We start from the raw sequence: 22,839 nt of genomic DNA, 5'->3' as shown, positions 1-22,839 counted from the left end.
TCACGACACAGACTTACACACACACAGCTGGTAATCTTGCGGAGAGAACCAAACGAACTGTATTTCCTGATTGGACAGCGACAGTGCTCGTTGCAACAGAAGCAACAAGTTCCCACATAGCAAAATTTCTCTGGCCCAGCTCTGGCCCACACAATCAGGTTTTGCTTGGCCCACATGCTGCAGTGAATTACGGTACATGACTGGACCAAATCTGGCTTCCAGACAAGGGCCAAACACGGACCATATCTGGGCCAAGTCTCAGCCAAGTTAATAACTCATAACTGGGCCTGAACTGGGCCAGATAGGTTGGTGTGTCACGATTGCAATGAAATTGATAAACCCATGGAGTGATGCGCTTTAGGCACACTATGGGCACGCTTTTTCTCAAAGTGACCTGATTGGTAGAATTTTTTTTCTTTACTCAAAAATGATTTTAGTGTATTTTAAATGTGGGTCAAGACTGACCAAACTCACATGGCCCACTTGTCAAATTTTTAAATCTGGGCCAAATACTACGTTTTTCATCTGGCCCAAATCTTGTGTGCCGCCTTAAAAACGGTGCCACCTCTGCCAAACCCGGGCCATGTTTGGCCCACATGCTGTATGCCAGTGCCGGATGAATGCCTGCTGTGCCAGCTTTATGCCAAATCTGGGCCAGAATTCTTTGCTACTAGGGTTGTTTTCTTGTATAAGCGGAAACGGAAGTGAAAGTATCTTTCAAAAGGGCAATGAAAAGTTTTGACTGCCTAGCTACTAATGGTAACGTTACATCATCCACATCGTAATCAAAGAGCATAGAATCACCAAAAGGCGACACTCTATTTGGGAAACAGCCACTAGATGGCGCAATGGCCATTTTGGAATAAAAACTCCAATAGAACAACAGCAAAGTCTGTAAAATAAACTTTTAAAAGTGCTGATGACTGTGATGGTAAGTGCTGTATTGTCCTGTTTTAGGTTGTATCCTAGCTTTAATGCTCTTTTTAAATAAATAAATAAAAAGCAAAGCAGCTGCTTGCCATCGCTACAGCAATAAGAGCCAATGGACAGCCGATCGCTTTCACTGTAAAATGTCGGAATCTGGGGCTGTTGCTGGGCGCTGCTGTTGCAGTGGAACGTTCTATTGAGCGTCGCTTCTTGGTCATTCCAAGCTCTTTGTCATTATGCAAGCAGTCAATCACCTGAATTAGTCTAATAGTAGTCTAAAATAGGTCAAGATGCTCCAGGATTGGCCAGCCCAGTCACCAGATATGAACATTATTGAGCCTGTTTGGGGTAAGATGGAGGAGGAGGCATTGAAGAGGAATCCAAAGAGTCTTGATGAACTCTGGGAGTCCTGCAAGAACGCTTTCTTCGCCATTCCAGATGACTTTATCAATCATGATAAAGAGTCGTTGCAGAGATGTATGGATGCAGTCCTCCAAGCTCATGATGGAGTCAGACACAATATTCATTCTGTCTCCACTGCAGCATGACTTTATATTCTATACTGGACAATATTTCTGTTCAGTGACGAGACCAACTAACTCATTCAAAATCAAGGCATGATCATATTTTATTGTGGTAAAATAAGCGTGATCTAGAAGCCTTTGCCTTTCATATAAACCACTTCTGATACCAAATGTTCAACTAGAAGCATTTTCCCAAAATATATGTCAAAATAAGATTTGTCAGAAAAATTCATTCCATTTGCTGAAACAGAGAAAGTTGTGGCCAAATTAAGACTCAAAATCAACTCAGAGTAGATCAAAACTTCCTCAACAGCACATAAGGGTTAAAGATCTGCCAAATGTGAGAGTTCAGTACATATTTGTGTGTCATTGGGAAGTGTGTGTGTGTCAGACTGCAGTGACTTGTGAAATGGATCTGGTGTTTGTGTGTTTTGCGTCTCATTGGTTTTGTTCCACCGTGGGCTCTGCTGTTGTGGCGTATCTGTTGGTGTGATGACAGTAGGTTGGCACCCCGAAATGTTGACCTTTCGGAGCTGGCCGCGCTGGTGATATTTCCAGACAACCGTTCCATATCAATACTGTTACAGTTCATGCACTTGTGATGCTCTGCACGCTTCCTGCTCTCTAAACACTGCCGATTTCCTCTTGTCCTTTATGTTATAAATGTAATATTTTTTTATTTATTTATTCTATTTTTGACTTATTGTTTATGTTAATTATTAATGTTGTTTTTTTGCATTTTTGCTGCTCTGGGTTTATTTTATTTTATTTTGCAAAATGTAACAAAAGTGGGCAATTCTGAAACTTTTGATTAAAGGAGAGAATAGTATGGTATATATTAATATTAATATTGTTCAGCTCAGGTTTGGTCCATGTTGATTCAACTAGATTCAATAACATTAAAAAGGGGGTCAAATATATAATTTAAAAACAAATGTGTAAGTTTTTCAAAATGAGTCTGTTTTGAATATCTTGAATATTTACATTGTAAAATGTTAGATTATTATTGTATTATTGTATTGACGGACGAATGAAATATTGATATATTGTATTATATTATAAGTTTTTAAATGTTCAAAGGGAAATATTGATTAAATTAGCAGTTAATTAGTTTTTCAATGAACAATTATGAATAATTAATTATTCATTATTTATAATTATTATTAATAATTGTTAATTATTATTTGTGTTTATTATAAATGTTTCCTCTTGCGTTTTTGTTTGCTGTGGCTTTATTTTATTTGATAAATTTTTTATTTTATTACAAATATGCAACTTTTTGCAAAATGAGTCAGTTTTTGTATGTAAGATATTTTAATATATTATGTTTTGTGAAATTATTATTGTATTATTCTGCTAAATTTTCTATGGTTCAAAGGGAAATGTTGATTCAATTAGCAGTGTGTCACGTCTGGCGTAAAGCAAGGAATAATCAAAGGTACGGATCCAGATGCAGCCAAACAAACATTTATTTAAACAAACTAAAACAAAGCAAAGCAAAAGAAAAACGCAGACATCATAGGAGTGACTAAAACTAATGACAACGAAGTGCTAACAGAACAGAGTATAAATACACAAGGAAACAATTAACTAAACAAGCTGACAAGAGGGTGGAGACAATTAGCTCAGAAGCTAACAAGATTAGAGGTAAACTAAGGTTAGCAGGAAGTAAATTGAAACACAGAACTGAAACGCACAGAAACAGGATGTTACACAGTGTTAAATATTAATGGATAATTATTCATTGTTTTTAATTATTTATAATTACTACTAATAATACTGATTAAAATAATAATAATAATAATAATAATAATAATAAAAACAACAACAATAATAATAATCTTCATTATTTTTATTATTGATATTATTAATCATATTATTTATATTGTGTTAATTATTGATGTTTCCTGTTAAATTTTGTTGCTGTGGCTTTTTTTTTTTTTTTTTTTTGTATGTTCATGCTCAAAAATGAGCAATTCTAAAACATTTGATTATAGGAGAGAATGGTATGGTATATATTAATATGAATATTGTTCAGCTCAGGTTTGGTTAATGTTGATACAACTAGGTTCAATAACATTTAATATTTTATTATTATTTGCTTTTTTTTCAGCTTAGTCCCTTTATCAATTTGGGGTCACTTATCTAGCACATGTTTTATGCAACGGATGCCCTTCCAGCAACCTATCACTAGGAAATATCCATACACACTTATTTACACACATACACTACATACAATTTAGCCTACCCTATTCCCCTATAGCGCATGTCTTTGGACTCGTGGGGGAAACCGGAGCACCCGGAGGAAACCCACACGAACACGGGGAGAACATGCAAACTCCAACCAGAAACGCCAACTGACCCAGCTGAGGCTCGAATTAGCTTCTTTCTTGCTGTGAGGTGATCGTGCTATCCATTGCGCCACCGTGCAGGCCTTTTTAAATTTAATTTAATTTAATTTAATTTAATTTAATTTAATTTTATTTTATTTTATTTTATTTTATTTTGTTTTATTTTATTTTATTTTATTTTATTTTATTTTATTTTATTTTATTTTATTTTATTTTATTTTATTAACGTGTCGCCTGGTGTGTTTTCTAGAATCTCTTCCACTACCTGACGGAGGTGAAGAACAATGGAGTGGTGAAGATCCCGCAGGTGAAAGGAGACGACGCCTGGAAGGTTTATTTTGACGATGTTTCGCAGGAGATTGTGGATGAGTTCGCCATGCGCTTCGGTGTCGAGTCCATCTATCAGGCCATGACGTGAGTGAAGATCATTCTTCTGCTTTTTTAAAAATCAGCTGTGTTGTTATCACGATTTATACAACAGCTCTGTCTGGTTCTTGAATCTAATTGGCTGATAGCCATGCAATATTCTGCAAAAACAGTACAGCCTCTTCACCCTTGTGTATTACTCCACCCACATAGAGTGATAGCAGATCAATAAACTCACCACAGTTTGACAAATATTGCAGCTGTTGGACAACATAATGTACTTTTGAGGCTTTTTTAAATCAAAAATCTAGTTGTTTAGGTTGTTTTGTGTAGAAAGTGGTTGTTTATAATTTCGGAGGTTCAGCGTGTCGGCATCCAGTAGCCTGTCATACTGAGCAGAGCAAAGACGGTGGCGTGACCAGATGGTGACAGAGACTACATAATAAGTTTTGGATTTTTTATTTTATTTAGACAATTATGTCATCAAAGTGTTGTATAGACGTAATATCACACTCGAAGCAGTGCCATATGGCTGTATATCATCACCGCTGGGACACTAAGGCACTCAGCCTGCAGCCTCGATCCAATGCACGCCTCCTACTAGTGCTGATACACAGCCCTGCTACCTGTGTAATATTGCTCATATATACAATACAGATTATTTTAAAGCAGCTTTGATTTAATAAATAGAGAAGAAAAATAATTGGTGAATAAAAGAAAGAATAATTATTATAAATTATAATAACAGTGTCTGTGTTGATTGTTTAACACATTTGAATGTATTTTTAAGTGATTTAAGCATGTCATTATAATGTATGTCATTGCATTAATCATTATATTATATTTTATTTTTGTTAAATATATATTAATTTTTAATTATATTTTTATTTAATGTTATATAATGTTATTTTATTTTATTATTATTATTATTATTATTATTTTTGAATTTTGCTCAGTTTAGTTCATTGTTGGGTGAGTTCCTATATTATATTTGCATAAATATATATTTATTATATTATATTATATTATATTATATTATATTATATTATATTATATTATATTATATTATATTATATTATATTATATTATATTATATTATATTATATTATATTTCAGTGTGTTGAACCTAAAGCAGTCATTGACTCCCAAACAATTGCATTTTCCACAATACAACAACATCAAATGCCTTGTTTCATATTAGATCTGTCTATGAACTCATGAAAATGCACATGATGGCTTTATAAATCAGCCTGTTCTCCAGAAACACACACATACTCTGTTGGCCGTTTGGAGGCTGTAATTAATTCGGGCCCCTGATGTGTCGCCACTCTTCTCTGAGGGCCCTCAGTCTTGTAATTGCATCTGGATTTTATGTCTCACAATCTCCTCATTCTCATTTCTGTCAGGGTTCAGTGCAAAATTGCATTGCAGTGCAACAGACGAGAGTCCCTGCAGCTTCTGACATAACTGTTTGCATGTACACTGATCAAACGTTTTAGAAATTAAGACTCTGATGCTCACCAAGCCTACTTTACATTTGATTGAAAATGCAGTAAAAAATTGTAAAAATAAAATAAATAATAAATAAAATAAATAAATAATAATATAAATAAATAAATAAATAAATAAATGAATGAATGAATGAATGAATAAATAAATAAATAAATAAATAAATAAATAAATAAATAAATAAATAAATAAATAAATAAATAAATAAATAAATTTATTTTGGATTTATTTATTTATTTATTTATTTATTTATTTAGTTAGTTAGTTAGTTAGTTAGTTAGTTAGTTAGTTAGTTAGTTAGTTAGTTAGTTAGTTAGTTAGTTTATTAGAATTAAATGCTTTATTCCTCCAGTGAAATACAGAATACACTACGGCCAGTTAAGTTTATTCAATTCACATGCAAACTCCACACATAAATGCCAACTGAACCAGCTTGGACACGAAACAGCGACCTTCTTGCTGTGAGATGACAGCGCTAACCAGTGAGCCACCTTGCAGCCCTTTTTATAAATTGATATAATTAATTTTTCAGGATTGATTTGATGAACTATTCTTTACTTGGCACATTCAACAGCCTTGCCAATAGGGCTGATTTAAGTCTTTTTGTGTGTTGATTGTACAGTAAAAATGAAGCGTATTTTCCTTGATTTGCATTAATTCACCTCATGTATCAGCAGACTCTAATAACTGCTGACTGCTCGGGTTTAGCTGATTGTAATGCGTAAAGAAGCTCAGCTTGACACTGTGCTTTCATATTGCAAACAAACAGAATATCTTTACCCTGTTATTATGCATACTTTAAACAGACCACAAAGCACGGCTCTAATGCCAATGCTGCATAAGTTCAGATTATTTCATACCATAAAAAAACTTTCACTTTCATGTCATGACTCCCGCTAAAAAGTTTCATATTAGCATTTAATTATTAAAATAAATATTAAAAATAACTGAACATTTGAGTCATTTAGATTGGATTATTTTGTTGTTTTTAACGTATGAGAAGATGAGTCCCCTCTCTATATGTACCAGACAACTCAAAAAAAAAAAAATAATAATAATAATAATAATAAAAATGATAATAATAATTTAAAAGAACTGCTAAACTAACTTATATATTGCTGCTCTCTAGTGCCTTGTATTGAATGAATGCATAAATAAACCCACATGAACAAATAACATAGTAAATACTAGTGATTTTGAACCATACTGTAGTAAAGTGTAGTATACTGTATATACTATATATAATACATTAAGTTAATGAATGCCCCAGCATACTAAAGTATTAACTGAGTGAACTTTACTGAACTGATCAACTGTAATAAGTCCTGTAGGATACTTTAGTTAACTACAGTAAACTGTGTTGATTGTAGTATAATGTCGAAAACTACAGTATTGGGTCATTTGTTTATATTAATATGGTTATTATGTTACCATAGCAACTATAGAATCAGCACAATAGATTAATTGTAGGGATTGCTATTGTTGTTGTGTTAACATAGCAACTATAGAATCACTACAACATGTTAATTAATGTAATTACTATGGTTGTTGTGTTACCATGGTAACTATAGAGTCACCACAAAAGATTAATTTAACTAATTACAATGGTTGTTGTGTTACCTTGCCAACTATAGAATCACCACATGTAAATTAATGTAATTACTTTAGTTGTTGTCACCATAGCAACTATAAAGTTACCACAACAGACTAATTCAAGTAATTCCTTTAGTTGTTTTGTTACCATTAGCAACAATAGAATCGCCGAAACAGATTAAATCAAGTAATTACAATGGTTGTTGTGTTATTATAGCAACGATAGAATAACCACAGCAAATTCATTCAAGCAATTACTGTAGTTGTTTTGTTACTATGTCAACGATAGAATCACCACAACATGTCAATTAATGCAATTGCTATAGTTGTTGTTGCCATAGCAACCATAGAATAACCACAACATGTCAATTAATGTTATTACTATAGTTGTTTTGCTACCATAGCAACTATAAAATCACCACAACAGATTCATTCAAGCAATTACTGTAGTTGTTTTGTTACCATAGCAACAATACAATAACCACAACAGATTTATTCAAGCAATTACTATAGTTGTTGTGTTACCATGGCAATGATAGTAATTACTATAGTTGTGTCACCATAGCACCTATAGAATCACGACAACAGATTAAATCAAGTAATTGCTATAGTTTTTTTTGTTACCATAGCAATGATAGAATCAAATAATAAATAAATAAATAAGCTTCAGACTAAATGGGAGGGGACTTTACAGAAATATGGTTCCTACTGAGTGTGAATTTGTGATCCTGGTAGTTCTGGTTGAGCCATGTTCTGCTGATTTGTGTTTCTGTTTTAAGATAATGGATATTGATTCATTTAATAAATGATAGTCTTCCAGCAATGAGTGTTCAGCATTGAGCAGCTGAATCAGGGAAACTGACATCGACGATTAGATATAGACTTATTTATACACTTGAAGATGGAAATCAGCCAGCACAGAGTGTGATAACACGTTTTAACTGAATGCTTTTGCATAATTTTCTGCATGTTTTCACTTTTTTTATGAAAAAAAAAACAAAAAACAGAAAGCCAGTTGGAGCTTTTCTTAATGGGATAGTTTAGTCAAAAAAGAAAATTCTGGCATAATTTACTCATCTTTTGCTTGATTTAAAAGATATACTGTCCTGAAGAATGCTGGAAACCGGTAACCATTGACTTCTATTTGTTTTGCATACCATAGAAGTCAATGGCTACAGGTTTTCAACACTTTACTTAAAGGAGTGTTCATAAGTCTTTCATTAAACCTTGTTTAATCTTTGTTTTTGTCTTACAAAGCGTGTAAAAAATCTGTCATAAACATGACAGGCATGTCATGAAATCATTTTAAATATTTAAGGAAGAGTAAATGATGACTGCATTTTCATTTTTGGGTGTACTGTCCCTTTAAGCTCCCCATTGTTTCAGGAGGTGCTGATGTCTGTCCTGATGACCTTTTTTTTGTCTCTGTGATCATCAGTCATGTGACCTGTTCCTGATGATATTTGAGATGAGCCCAGATTTTCCAGTATTCAGCATTTTTTTATTGCTGAAGGAGGGATAATGATATCAGGGTGAAATCCTCCGCCATCAGCAACACATTGCTCTGTTGGTTCACACAACACACATCATCAATGAGCCTGTTGGGAGAGATTTCTGGAAGGTGACGAGTCTGCTTTTTCTCAGTCAGCTCCCAAACAGGTTGCCAGAATTGCAACAATTAATCATTTCTGTCATTAATTATTTAAATCCTTCTTTCAGATTATCATTTACCATTAGCAATGCTAGTGTCTTGATGATTCACAATTGTTTTAAGTACACTGTAAACAAAAATACGTAAGATTTAGGGTAAAAAAACAAGAATTTTACCTTTAAATGGGATCTATTATGCCCCTTTTACAAGATGTATAATAGGTCTCTGAGTCTGCATATGAAGTTTCAGCTCAAAAATAACCTACACATAATGTTTTATCACTCCCTGAAACTGACCCTTTTAGGCTTTGATCCTATTTGTGCTGTTTTGGTGACTGTCTCTTTAAATTAAAATTATTTCGGGCTCTTTTCAGAAGAGGGCGGAGCTATAAATGCCTGTCTGTCAGCATAGTGGCAAATTCAAAAACAAGATGAATGTCATATGCTAATGAGGGAGAGATGGTTACTAGTGGGCGGGGCTGTTCCCCTCTGCGGACACGTATAAAGAGAGAATGTGAATCAAGCTGAATGTGATGTATTTCCTGGGCCGATTAAGGGTTAAAAATATAGTAGAAACTATAAAGGCAATTTTAAACTACCAAATGCATTAAATAAATTGTTAAATACATATTTTAATTATTCAAAATGTTTATAAATGTTTAAAGAAATATTAATTTATGCAGACAACCGTCACCTGAAAACGAATGTGGAGGCAATAAGTAGATAAATAAATAAATAAAGAATAAATGATTAAATAAATAAATAAATAATACAATAAATATATTAATACATAATTGAATTATTAAATTCATTAATAAATAAATAAATAATGACATACAATAATATTTTTACATTTATTATGCTTTTAATAATTACATTATTTACTTACCGTAACTCTAGTTAATTTATTTGGTAATTAATTTACTGTACATTTACTTTATTATTACTATGTAATTTTTTTAATTTTGAATAATTTGTCCATTAGAATGTTTATTCTATAAATAATAAAAAATATATAATTACCTTAAAAGGTGATCTGTTGTGCACCTTTTTACAGGATGTAAAATAAGTCTCTGATGTTCTTAAAGTGTGTCTGTGTAAAGTTTGAGCTTAAAATACCACATAGTGTTTAATACCTCTCTGAAACTGACCCTTTTAGGCTTTAATCCTAAAGGTGCCGTTTTGGTAACTGTTTCGTTAAATTCAAATGAGATTGTGCTCTTTTCAAAAGAGGGCAGAGCTACAAGTGCCTATGTGTCAGCATAATGGCAGATTAAAAAACAAGACTAATGGCATATGCTAATGAGGGAGAGATGGCTAATAATGGGTGGGGCTTTTCCCCTCTGATTACTCGTACAAAGAAAAAATGTCAATCAAACTGAATGGGATTTATTTTCTGGGCCAATTAAGGGTTACAAATACAGTAGAAGCCATAAAAAATTTTAAACTACCAAATGCAATTAATAAATGGTTAAATACATATTTTAATTAGTAAAAAAGTTTATAAATGTTTAAATGAATTATGATTTATGCTGACAACCGTGACCTGAAAACGAATGTGCAGGCAATAAATAAATAAATAAATAAATGATTAAATAAATAATTCAATAAATATGTAAATAAATAATTAAATTATTTGATGAACAAATTAATTAATTAAAAATAAATAATGACATACACTAATATTTTTACGTTTATTATGTTGTATTAATTAATGTAATTCTAGTTTATTTATTCAGTATTCAGTTATTCAGTAATTTACTGTATATTTTTTCAACATTTATGTAATTATTTAATTTTGAATAATTTGTCCAGCAATATGTTTATTCTATAAATAAATTAAAGGATAGACACTTCACTCTGACCTCAACGCCTCTCCCTTTCCTAACAAGGGGAATGACACGAGTTGGGGTGTCTTTCCCGAGCTCAGAGCCCTCTCCCTTGACTGCCCCCCTAATTTGCTTAATTCTTAAAACATCTATAAGTGTGACTCCTGAATTACTCTTATTAACTTTCATCAAAAATCTCTGATTCGCAACCATTGAACTTCTTGATAATTTCACAGGAGTGTCTCATTACCACTATGACGCTATGGCAGATATTGACGGAGTGTGAATTAAAGGCCTGTATTGGAGGATGTGTGTGAGGTTAAAGAGGACAGCAGATAGAGAGAGAAGACCAGTCAATACACACTGGCAAGTTTTATTTCTCTGATTTACAGCGGAGCTCTGCGGACCACTGGAGCAGAAAGAAGGGGATTTTAAAAATGAGCAAAGAGCAAATGCTTATAGGGTGAAAAGAAAGCAAACCATTACCAGGCAGCAGGAAGCCAACACCCTCCATCAGACATCATTTGTTCTTGTTTAGCCTAGTTTAAATAGCAAGTGGGCGTGGCTTCTATTTTAGCATTAAGTGGGTGTGGCTTCCATTTGTGTATTGATTAAGTAGGTGTACTTTTGAGCACTACGTTGATTTAAGTGGGTGTGGCTTCTATTTGAATATTTATTAAGTGGGTGTGGCTTCTATTTGAGCATTTATTAAGTGGGCGTGACTTCTATTTGAGTATTAAGTGGGTTTACTTTTAATCAGTAGGATGAATTAAGTGGGTGTGGCTTCTATTTAATTTTTGATTAATTCGGTATGGCTTCTATTTGAGTATTGATTAAGTGGGTGTGCCTTTGATCAGTGGGTTGACTTAAGTAGGTGTTGCTTACATTTGAATGTAGAATAAGTGGGTGTGACTTCTATTTGATCATTGATTTAGCGGGCGTCCTTTTGATCAAGGGGTTGAATTAAGTGGGTGTGGCTTATATTTGAGTGTTGATTAAGTGGGTGTGGCTTATATTTAAGTATTCATTAAGTGGGTGTGCTTTTGATCAGTGGGTCGATTTAAGTAGGTGTGGCTGCTATTTGAGTATTCATTATGTGGGCGTGTTTTAGGTCAGAAGGCTGAATTAAGTAGGTGCGGCTTAAATTTGAGTGTTAAGTGGGTGAGGCTTCTATTTGAATATTGATTAAGTGGGTGTGCTTGTGATTAAAAGGTTGAAATAAGTATCTGCGGTTTATATTTGAGTATTAATAAAGTGGGTGTGGTTTATATTTGAATGTTAAGTGGGTATTATTTTGATCAGTGGGTGGATTTAAGTATGTGTGGCTCCTATTTGAGTATTGATTAAGTAGATGTGCTTTTGATCAGTGAGTTGATTAAGTGGGTGTGGCTTCTTTTTGAGTATAGGTCAAGTGGGCATGTTTTTCATCAGTGGGTAGAATTAAGTGGATGTGGCTTATATTTTACTATTGATAAAGTGTGCGTGGCTTATATTTAAGCATTGGTTAAGTGGGTGTGGCTTATATTTAAGTATTGTTAAGTGGGTGTGGCTTATTTTTGAGTATAGGTTAAGTGGGCGTGCTTTTTATCAGTGAGTTGAATAAGTGGGTGTGGATTATATTTGAGTATTGATCAAGTGGGTGTGACATATTTGAGTATTAAGTGGATATTATTTTGATCAATGGTGGAATCAAGCAGGTGTGGCTTCTACATGAATATTGAGTAAGTAGGTGTGCTTTTGATCAGTGGGTTGAATTATGTGGGTGTGGCTTATATTTAAGTATTACGTGAGTGTGGCTTTAATTTGAGTATAGGTTAAATGGGCATGCTGATCATTAGGGGGTTGAATTAAGTGGGTGTGGCTTATATTTAAGTATTGATTAAGTGGGTGTGGTTTCTTTTTGAGTATAAGTAAATTTTTTGTGCTTTTCATCAGAGAGTTGAATTAAGTGGGTGAAGCTTATATTTGAGTATTAAGTGGGTATTATTTTGATCAGTAGATGGAATCAAGTAGGTGTGGCTTCTATATAAGTATTGATGAAGTAGGTGTGCTTTTGATCAGTGGGTTGAATTATATGAGTGTGGCTTATATTTAAGTATTAATTAAGTGGGTGTGGCTTCTTTTTAAGTATAGGTTAAATGAGAATGCTTTTCATTTGTGGGTTGAATTAAGTGTGTGTGGCTTCTGTTTGAATATTTATTAAGTGGGTGTGGCTTCTTTTTGAGTATAGGTTAAATTTTTGTGCTTTTCATCAGTGGGTTGAATTAAGTGGGTGAAGCTTATATTTGAGTATTCATAAAGTGGGTGTGGCTTATATTTGAGTATTAAGTGGGTATTATTTTGATCAGTGGGTGGAATCAAATAGGTGTGGCTTCTATATAACTATTGATTAAGTAGGTGTACTTTTGATCAGTGGGTTGATTTTTATGTGGGTGTGGTTTATATTTAAGTGTTAATTAAGTGGGCGTGGCTTTTTTGAGTATTAGTTAAATGAGCATGCTTTTCATTAGTGGGTTAAATTAAATGGGGGTGGCTTCTGTTTGAGTATTGATTAAGTGGGTGTGCTTTTAATCAGAAAGTTGAAATAAATAGGTGTAGTTTATATTTGAGTATTGATTAAGTGGGTGTAGCTTATATTTGAGTATTAAGTGGGTATTATGTTGATCATTGGGTGGAATTAATTAGGTGTGACTTCTATATAAATATTAAGTAGGCGTGCTTTTGATCAGTTGGTTAAATTAAATGCTTGTGGCTTATATTTAAGTATTGATTAAGTAGGTGTGGCTTCTATTTGAGTATTGTAATGATCAAGTGGGTGTGCTTTTGATCAGTAGGTTGATTTAATTAGGTGTAGCTTCTATTTTAGGATTGATTAAGGCGGTGGGCCTTCTATTTAAGTAATGATTAAGTGGGCAAGCTTTTGATCAGTGGGTTGAACTAAGTAGGTGTGGCTTTTATTTAAGGATTGATTAAGTGGGCCTGGTTTCTATTTGAGTGTAGTTTAAGCGGGCGTACTTTTGATTAGTGGATTGAATTGAATGGTTATGGGCTGAAAAGATAGCAAGTCGTTACCAGGCAACAGGAAGCCAACACCCCCATCAGATATCATTTGTTTTCATTTGGCCGTGAGCATCTTTCAATCATTTCTGAAGAGGGAAGGAGGGAGTATGGAGAGAGGAAGAGAAAACTCTTCATCTTTTTCTCGGAGGCTCAATAACTCTTCATTCCCCCGTGTGTCGCGACCGGCCGCTTGAGTTTAGAGGTCATGCTAACTAATGAGGTCCAGATCAATGTCTGCAGGTACTAATGTACGCTCTCATAGCATTGCAGCCTACAGTTTCTTCCCTCAGATCTACCATAAACACAGCAGGACTGTAGCATTGTCAGGCAAGCCTTGGCATTAAAAATGCTCATGAGTTTAAATAAGTCATCCAAATTATTAAATATACATGGAAAATGAGTAAAGAGGCTGTCAAACTCTATAAATGAGTGTGGTTTTCTGCTTGAGCATTGGACTAAGTGGGCGGGGTTTGAAATAAGGGGTGGTGCTTCTAATTGAGTGTTGGATTAAGTGTTTGAGGTTTTGTTCAGTGGGTTTAAGTAGCTGCCTCTTCTACTTAAATATTAAAAAATGGGCGTGGCATCTCTTTGAGTGTTTAATCGAGGGGCAGGGTTTTATCATCGGTTTGAATTGAGTGGGTGTGGCTTCTATTTGAATATTGATTAAGTGGGAGTGTTTTAATCAGTGGATTGAGTTAGGTGGGTGTTCATGTTTGAATGTTAAATTAAGTGGGCGTGCTTTTGATCAGTTGGTTGAATTACTAGCCAGGGAGGCTATTTGAGAATTATTAAGTGGGCGTGGCTTATATTTGGGTGTTGGATGAAGTGGGTGGGGTTTTGATCAGCAGGTTGAATTATCAGTTGAACTAAGTGAGTGTGGCTTCTGTTTGAGTGTTAAATTAAGTGGGCGTGGTTTATCATTGATTTTAATTAAGTGGGTGTGACTTATATTTGAATATTGATTAAATGGGAGTGTTTTTGAGCAGTGGGTTGAATTAAGTGGGTGTGGTTTGTTGGAGTGTTAATTTAAAGTGGGCGTGCTTTTCATCAGTTGGTTGAATTAAGTACCTGTGGGTTCTATTTTAGTGTTGGATTAAGGGGCGTGGTTTTGATCTGGGGGTTTAATTAAGTATGTGTAGCTTGTGTTTGAGTGTCAGATTAAGTGGGCATGGTTTTGATCAGCGGGTTGATTTATCGGTTAATTGGATAAAGTGGGTGTGGTTTTGTTTGAGTTTTAATTTAAATAGAGGTGTTTTTGTCATTAGTTTGAATTAAGTGGGTATGGCTTCAATTTGAATATCGATTAAGTGAGAGTGGTTTTGATTAGTTGGTTGAATTAATTGGGTGTGGCTTCTGTTTGAGTGTTAAAAAGCGTGCTTTTGATCAGTTGGTTGAAGTAGCTGTTGATTATTTAGTGGGTGTGGCTTCTAATTGAGTCTTGGATTAAGTAGGAGTGGTTTTGTTCAGTGGGTTGAATTAAGTAGCTGCTGCTTCTATTTGAGTATAATTATGTGGGTGTGGTTTCTAAATCAGTGTTTAATTAAGTTGGTGTGGTATTTAGTCGGTGTGACTTCTTTTTGAATATTGATTAAGTGGGAGTGTTTTTGGATCAGTTGGTTGAATTAAGTAGCTGTTGATTATTAAGTGGGTGTGGCTTTTGTGAGTGTTTATAAAAAGGGTGTGGTTTTGATCAGCAGGTTGAATTATCAGTAAATTGAATTAAGTGGGTGTGGCTACTATGAGTGTTGGATTAAGAGGGTGTGGTTTTGATCAGCAGGTTGAATTATCAGTTAATTGAATTAAGTGGGTGTGGCTTTTGTGAGTGTTTAATTAAAAGGGGGTGGTTTTGATCAGCAGGTTGAATCATCAGTTAATTGAATTAAGTGGGTGTGGCTTCTGTGAGTGTTGGATTAGGGGGTGTGGTTTTGATCAGCAGGTTGAATTATCAGTTAATTGAATTAAGTGGGTGTGGCTACTGTGAATGTTGGATTAAGAGGGTGTGGTTTTGATCAGCAGGTTGAATTATCAGTTAATTGAATTAAGTGGGTGTGGCTTCTGTGAGTGTTGGATTAGGGGGTGTGGTTTTGATCAGCAGGTTAAATTATCAGTTAATTAAGTGGGTGTGGCTTCTGTTTGAGTGTTGAATTAAATGGGCGTGGTTTTGGCAAAATTAAGTTAAGCGGGTGGGGCTTATGTTGGAATGAATGGATTTTTATCTGGCTAGAGATAAAGTAGGTGTGGTTTCTGTTTGATTATTGATCAAGTAGGTGGGGTTTTGATCTTCTAACATTTATATTTTATTTTAGCTTTATTTTAGTTGCTTAAAACATTTTAGCATCTGTGTCTGCAAGTGTGTGAAATTAAATTGACTGCACTGATTTCTGTATTATTTATCTTTAGTGTATATCTTGAACAAATGGCTTTTGATGTGGTGTGTGTCATGCTTAACCTCCAGTTGAATCATTTTGCGTAGTCCCTGACAGTAACTCATTTTCAGAATTCGCATTTGTTTGCTACATAATTTAGTCTGCATAAAATATTTACATTCAGCACTGAATTAGATACCAAGAAGAGAAAGAGAGGAAAGTGTGTTTCCGTGGACCATTTGTTTGTGTTAAATGTTCAACAAAACAAATAGCACTGTGGTGTTTGGGAGTGAGTGTGTGAACAGTATGCATGTGAGATGCTGTATTGCTCAGTGTGTATGTGTATAAGTGAGGGAGTGTGTCTAAGCCCTGCAGGCCCGATGCTATTTTTAGTCCATGTCTCTCTTCTTTCTTCTTCTATCTCTTTTTCTCATTTGTATCTTCCTTTAATGAATCCCCTCTAACAGTGTCTGACATTACTGGGCAATTTCCTGCGGCTCGACACACTAGCAGATCTGTGTTGTGCTATTTATCATTTTCAGGGTGCACTTTGCTAAAAAAAATTAAATAATAATGTTTGTAATCAATATCTCCAGTCATTATACTCCTGTGCAGTACAACAGGCGTCTATCGATCATTCAGAAATGTATTCTGAGGTCATTTGTTATTGCTGTTGTTTAAATGTTGTTGCTTGAGGGGAGTAAATTCACCAAATCTAACATTAAATATACATTATTATGGGTTTTTAAATCACGGCCGAGTGCATTTTTTTGTCTGAAACTAACATCTGCGTGTTTCTCCCTCTCTTTCAGACACTTCTCATGCCTCTCGTCCAAGTACATGTGTCCTGGCGTTCCCGCGGTGATGAGTAACCTGCTTGCCAACATCAACGCTTACTTCGCACACACAACAACTGCAACCACAAACATCTCGGCCTCCGACCGATTCGCAGCATCCAACTTTGGGGTTTGTCAGTTTCACTGTTGATGGATGAGTGATTAAATGTGTGTCTGGATAGATTGATGAATGGTTTAGTGAGTAAGAGAAGGGAGGGATGGATGGATAGATGAGTACAGGGTTGGATGCATCATTGGCTGAGTGCAATGAATGGATGAATGAGTGACTAGATGAGTGGTTGAATAAGTGGATGATTATATGGATGGATGACTGTATGAGTATAGAGGGATGGAAAAAGAAATGGATGATTGAATTAGTAACTAAATGGGTAAATGATGGTTGGATAAATGGATGGATGGATGGATGGATGGATGGATGGATGGATGGATGGATGGATGGACGGACAGATGAATAGATAGATGTATGGATGGATGGCTGAATGGATGAATGAGTCACTAGATGATTGTATGGATAGATGATTGTGTAGTACAGAGGGATGGAAAAATAAATTAATGATTAAATGAGTAACTAGATGGATAAAAGATGAATGATGGATGGATGGATGAATAGATAGATGAGTAAATGGATGGATGAAAGGATTGATGGATGGATAATTGAATGAATTGATGGTTGGATTGATGGATAGATGGACGGATGTATGTATGTATGTATGTATGGATGGATGGATGGATGTATGGATGGATGGATGGATGGATAAATAGATAGATGATTGGATGGATAGCTGAATGAAAGGATTAATACAGGGATAGTTAAATTAATTGATGGTTAGATGGATTGATGACTGAATGGATGACTGGATGGATGGATGAACGGATGGATGGATGGTTGGTTGAATGGACAGATGGATGGCTGGAAGGATGAATAAATCGATGATTGGATGGATGGCTAAATGAAAGGATTGGAGGATGGATAGTTAAATGAATTTATAATTAGATTGATGGGTGGGTGGATGGATGGATGGATAGACGGATGGATGAATAGATCAATGATTGGATGGATGGCTGAATGAAGGGATTGAAGGATGGATAGTTAAATGAATTGGTGATTGGATGGATGGATAGATGGATAGATGGATGGATGGATGGATGGATGGATGGATGGATGGATGGATGGATGGATGGATGGATGGATGGATGGATGGATGGATGGATGGATGGTTGGTTGGTTGGTTGGTTGGTTGGTTGGTTGGTTGGTTGGTTGGTTGGTTGGTTGGTTGGTTGGTTGGTTGGTTGGTTGGGTAAATGATGGATGGATGGGCAGATGGATAAATAAATGATTCAATGGATGCCTGAATGAAATGATTGATGGATGGATAGTTAAATGAATTGATGGTTAGATGGATTGATGACAATGGATGGATGGAAGGATGGATGGGTGGATGGATGGTTGGTTGGTTGATTAGACAGACGGACGGGTGGATAGACGAATAGATTGATGATTGGATGGATGGCTGAATGAAAGGATTGATGGATGGATAGTTAAATAAATGGATGGATGGATGGATGGATGGATGGATGAATGTTTGGTTGAATGGACAGAAAGACGGGCTGATGGATATATAGATCGATGATTTGATGGATGGCTGAACGGTAAGGATTGATGGATTGATAGATGGCTGGATGGTTGGTTGAATGGAAGGATAGACAGAGATGAATAGATAGTTGATTAGATTGAAGGCTGAATGGAAGGATTGATGGATGGATGGATAATTGGATGGTTGGATAAAAGGATACTTGGATGGAAGGATGGATAGATGGATAAATAGATTATTGGATGAATGGATGGATATATGGATAGTCGAATGACTTGATGGTTTGATGGATTGATGACTGGATAGATGAATGGATGGATGGATGGATGGATGGATGGACAGACAGATGGACAGACAGATGGACAGACAGATGGATGGATGGATGGATGGATGGATGGATGGCTGAATTGTATGATTGATGGATGGCTGGCTGCCCAGATGGATGGATATTTGAATGAATTGATGATTAGATGGATTGATGACTGGATGGATGGATGGATAAATGGATAATTGAATGAATGGATGGATGGACAGTTGAATGGACGGATGGATGGATGAATAGATAGATGATTGGATGAATGCCTGAATGTTAGGATTGATGGATGGCAGGCTGGCTGAATGGAATGTTGGATGTATGACCGAATGAATGGTTGGATGAATGTCTGAAGGAAAGGATGGATAGATAATGGAATGCAATGTAAAAGTGCAATGGAAAGTGATGCACAAACAAAAGAGCCCATATTTCCCAAATATAGTACTGATCTATTTTGTGTGTGTTGTGTGTGTTTTCTGCAGAGAGAGAAGTTCGTCAAGCTCTTGGATCAGCTTCACAACTCTCTGAGGATCGACCTCTCCAAGTACCGGGTGAGTTAAAGTCAAAACCCAGAGCTATCTCAGCACACTCAGACGCTACGCTCACTGCTCCAGATGGATTTTCTATTTCAGAGACATCAGAAAGAAAAACACTCATCTATTATTCATCGCCATGGAGATAATTTAACCTCTCCATCACTTTTAGCGATCCCCTACCTTAATTTACCATGACATTCAAACACTTTACGAGCTCTTCGCAGAACAGAAGGTCCATTTATTCACACGCGACGCAACAATTTGAGAAAAATGCCTCAGAAAAATCAAAGATTGCTCTTGACTCGCTTTGCCCTTCTTGCTTTTATACTAATGTGGTATATGTAGACGGACTTTTAATTTTCAGTCAGCCAGCTCAAGTGCTTCCGGTGAACTGGCTTACCGTTACAAAAGCGCAACATTTAAGATCTGATTTCTTTAAAAATCTTCACAGCCTGATTGAAATACAATATAAAGTGGATCTCAGAACGGACCAGAAACACTGCGTTGAAATCTATTTTCCTCTTGCATGTCTTCATAATATGCCAATTTTTTTTGCCTCAGTATTTTCAATGAAGTTTCTGCACTCGCCTGCAGCTACTGATGATGCTTGCATTCACATGGTCTTCTAATTTTACGCTTGATCAACTAAATTAATGTTTAGGTTTGTTTACTGGCTGTATTTTAATTGCATTACAACATGGATGCTAAAAAAGTAACCGTATGAAATTGAAATTAGTCACATGAAGCTTGCACCAGAAGATTATCTGTGGCTAAAAACACTAAGGGCTCTATTTTAATGTTTTAGGGGCAAAGTCTAAAGTGCATGGTGCAAAAGGGCTTGTCTGAATCTACTTTCGCTATTTTAAGGATGGAAAAATATGTTGTGCTTATTCTCTTAATGAGTCCTGGGTGTGATTTGAGCATAACGTGCATTAAACCAACCAGATTCTCATCTCCCATTCCCTTTAAGAGTCAGTTGCTTTGCGCCATGGCACATTTGCTATTTAAATGGTGGACCTTGTAAGTGTAAAAACAACACTTTATAGTGAGAAAACAGTTAAACAGAGCATCTGCAGCGCAATGATAAAGAACGAGTCTCCTCCATTCAGCCTCTTTACTTTCTCTTTAATACTAAATTTACCATAGTATTGCTCAAAAACGTAATATCATTTAATTTAAATACTATTACAACTTTTTATTTCATGTGAGTTGAATCGTATCTTTAGAACCATATAACATCATTGAAAGCAGCTCCTACATAACTCATAACCGTTTCTTATATAAAAAACAAACTACAGAGCACCTAGCGCAGTCCTTAGCTTAGCTAACAGTATTGAACATAGATAATTCATTCATTCATTTTCTTGTCGGCTTAGTCCCTTTATTAATCTGGGGTCGCCACAGCGGAATGAACCGCCACATAGATAATTATTAAAAATATTAACTTACCCTCTTATTGCTTGATTCCTCCAACAACGTGAGCTGCCCTGTGTGCTGATGTACAGAAACGTCCCATCTCATTGGCTGGCTCTAGCCAATAAACTGGCTTTGCTGCTCTTTTACTCGTATGTACATTTCCGTAGAATTAATGATATTTAACAAAAATCTTTACAGAAAAGAGTTGAAATAAACCCTAAATAATAAAATTTTGCACCTCAGTCCTGTTTCCCAGAGATGGGTTGCGGCTGGAAGGGCATCCGCTGCGTAAAAACATGCTGGATAAATTGGCGGTTCATTCCGCTGTGGTGACCCCGGATTAATAAAGGGACTAAGCTGACAAGAAAATGAATGAATGAATGACCTCTATTGGCATTAGCCAATAAAACAGCTTTACACCTGCCCCGGCCCCGCCCCGCGCTGCTTGCACCTCTGACTTTGCGAGTGCACAGATGAGTTCTGCTACAGAGATCGCGGGAGATGTATAGCAAAAGTCAGAGCTGTACTGAGTTGTACTGACGAATCTGAGAGGTTGTGAGTGCCGACCTGTGGATGTAGAGCGAAGATCCAATCAAATTTGCCATGCACACGTGTGTCTGTCATTTTGTATTTGTGAATGACATTTTTCAAATACACAACTATTAATCTGCAACTTCCAGTTCAAAACACAAGTGTGTTGATTGTTTGTGTGTGTGCGCAAACCGAGGGATTCAGCTGTTCACGTTAGATCTGTGAGTGTACATATCAACCTACACATACAACTATTATTAATACAAGTGCTCGCATTTAGATTTGCAAGCTTTCGAGTTTTGTTACTGATTCACCTTCATACTTCAACTATTCCAGCCTATGTTTTACACAGCGGATGCCTTTCCAACTGCAACCCAGTACTGGAAAACACTCATTCACACACACTACAGACAATTTATTCAATTTCCCTATGCAGGGCTTAACATTAACTTTTTTGACCACCAGCCACTGTGGCTAGTAGTTTTTCCAACAATACTAGCCACTCGCCATTTTCACTAGCCACAATTTTATTGTTAGGAAAATATATTTTCATGTGAAAACATGCAAAAAATAGCTGAATACTATACTTTTTATTTAACAAAACATATGCACAGCATATGTCCTGGCTAAAGGTCCCAGATCACCAGTTAACTACACATAAATAGGGAGTTATTCTCCCATTAAAGCAATGTTATTGTAAAAAATGATGATTAAACCATATTAATGCAAAAGAAAGCAGGTAAAAAACATACTGTGTGATAATGAAAGGATGATCACACACGCATGGTTAATGATAGACCCCTAAATTATCTTTTCAAAGGATGGTTAAACCGAAAGCAACTGGCGCTGCTTACAATAAGTCAACTCTGGAACTCTTGAAAGCAAGACTGTAGGTGCATGTTCCTCCCTTTTTGTTCAGTCTATTTGAAATAGAATCGATCCCATCAGTTGTATTTCTAGACACAGTTGCTACACAAAAGGAAACGGGAGCGCGCACACGTTATAAACAGTCGCGCGCATCACCTCAGCTGTTAGCGCTAGTGATTATCTTCTCATTCGGTATTCACCTGCTTTGCTCGCGCGAAGTTGCGAACGCAATTATTTTTATCAGTCGTGTTACTTCTCGATCACCTGTGCATGCATATTGGACCATCCTTATTGCCGAACCCTGCTTTTAAGAATTATTATCTGGGAAAATAACTTTCCACCAGCCAAAGTGGCTAGTGGGAGTGTCTGTCTTACCCGCCACCGCCGAAATCTACCCGCATTTGGCGGGTTGGCGGGTGTTAATGTAAAGCCCTGCCCCTATACAATAGTGCATGTGTTTGGACTGTGGGGGAAATCAGAGCACTCTGAGGAAACCCTCGCCAACAAGGGGAGAACATGCGAACTCCACACGGAAATGCCAACTGAACAGCC

The 22,839-nt window shown here is 35.8% G+C and overlaps 1 protein-coding gene across 14 annotated transcripts in view; it reads left to right on the top strand.

Moving 5' to 3' along the window:
* The window catches only part of unc13c (unc-13 homolog C (C. elegans)), a 328,781-nt gene that overhangs the window by 112,093 nt on the left and 193,849 nt on the right, over positions 1-22,839 (top strand). For all 14 annotated transcript variants that reach the window (XR_015514076.1, XR_015514075.1, XR_015514077.1 and 11 more), the window contains 3 exon segments: positions 4,053-4,216; positions 16,988-17,141; positions 19,420-19,488. Coding sequence is in view for 10 of the 14 variants with exons in the window: in NM_001441457.1 (NP_001428386.1) it covers positions 4,053-4,216; positions 16,988-17,141; positions 19,420-19,488 (387 nt within the window). In the remaining 4 variants the exon portion in view is untranslated.

This window comes from Danio rerio, chromosome 18 (assembly GCF_052040795.2).
Source record: "Danio rerio strain M-AB ecotype USA chromosome 18, GRCz13ab, whole genome shotgun sequence".
NCBI classification, from domain to species: domain Eukaryota; kingdom Metazoa; phylum Chordata; class Actinopteri; order Cypriniformes; family Danionidae; genus Danio; species Danio rerio.
This window is presented reverse-complemented; position numbering and strand designations above follow the sequence as displayed.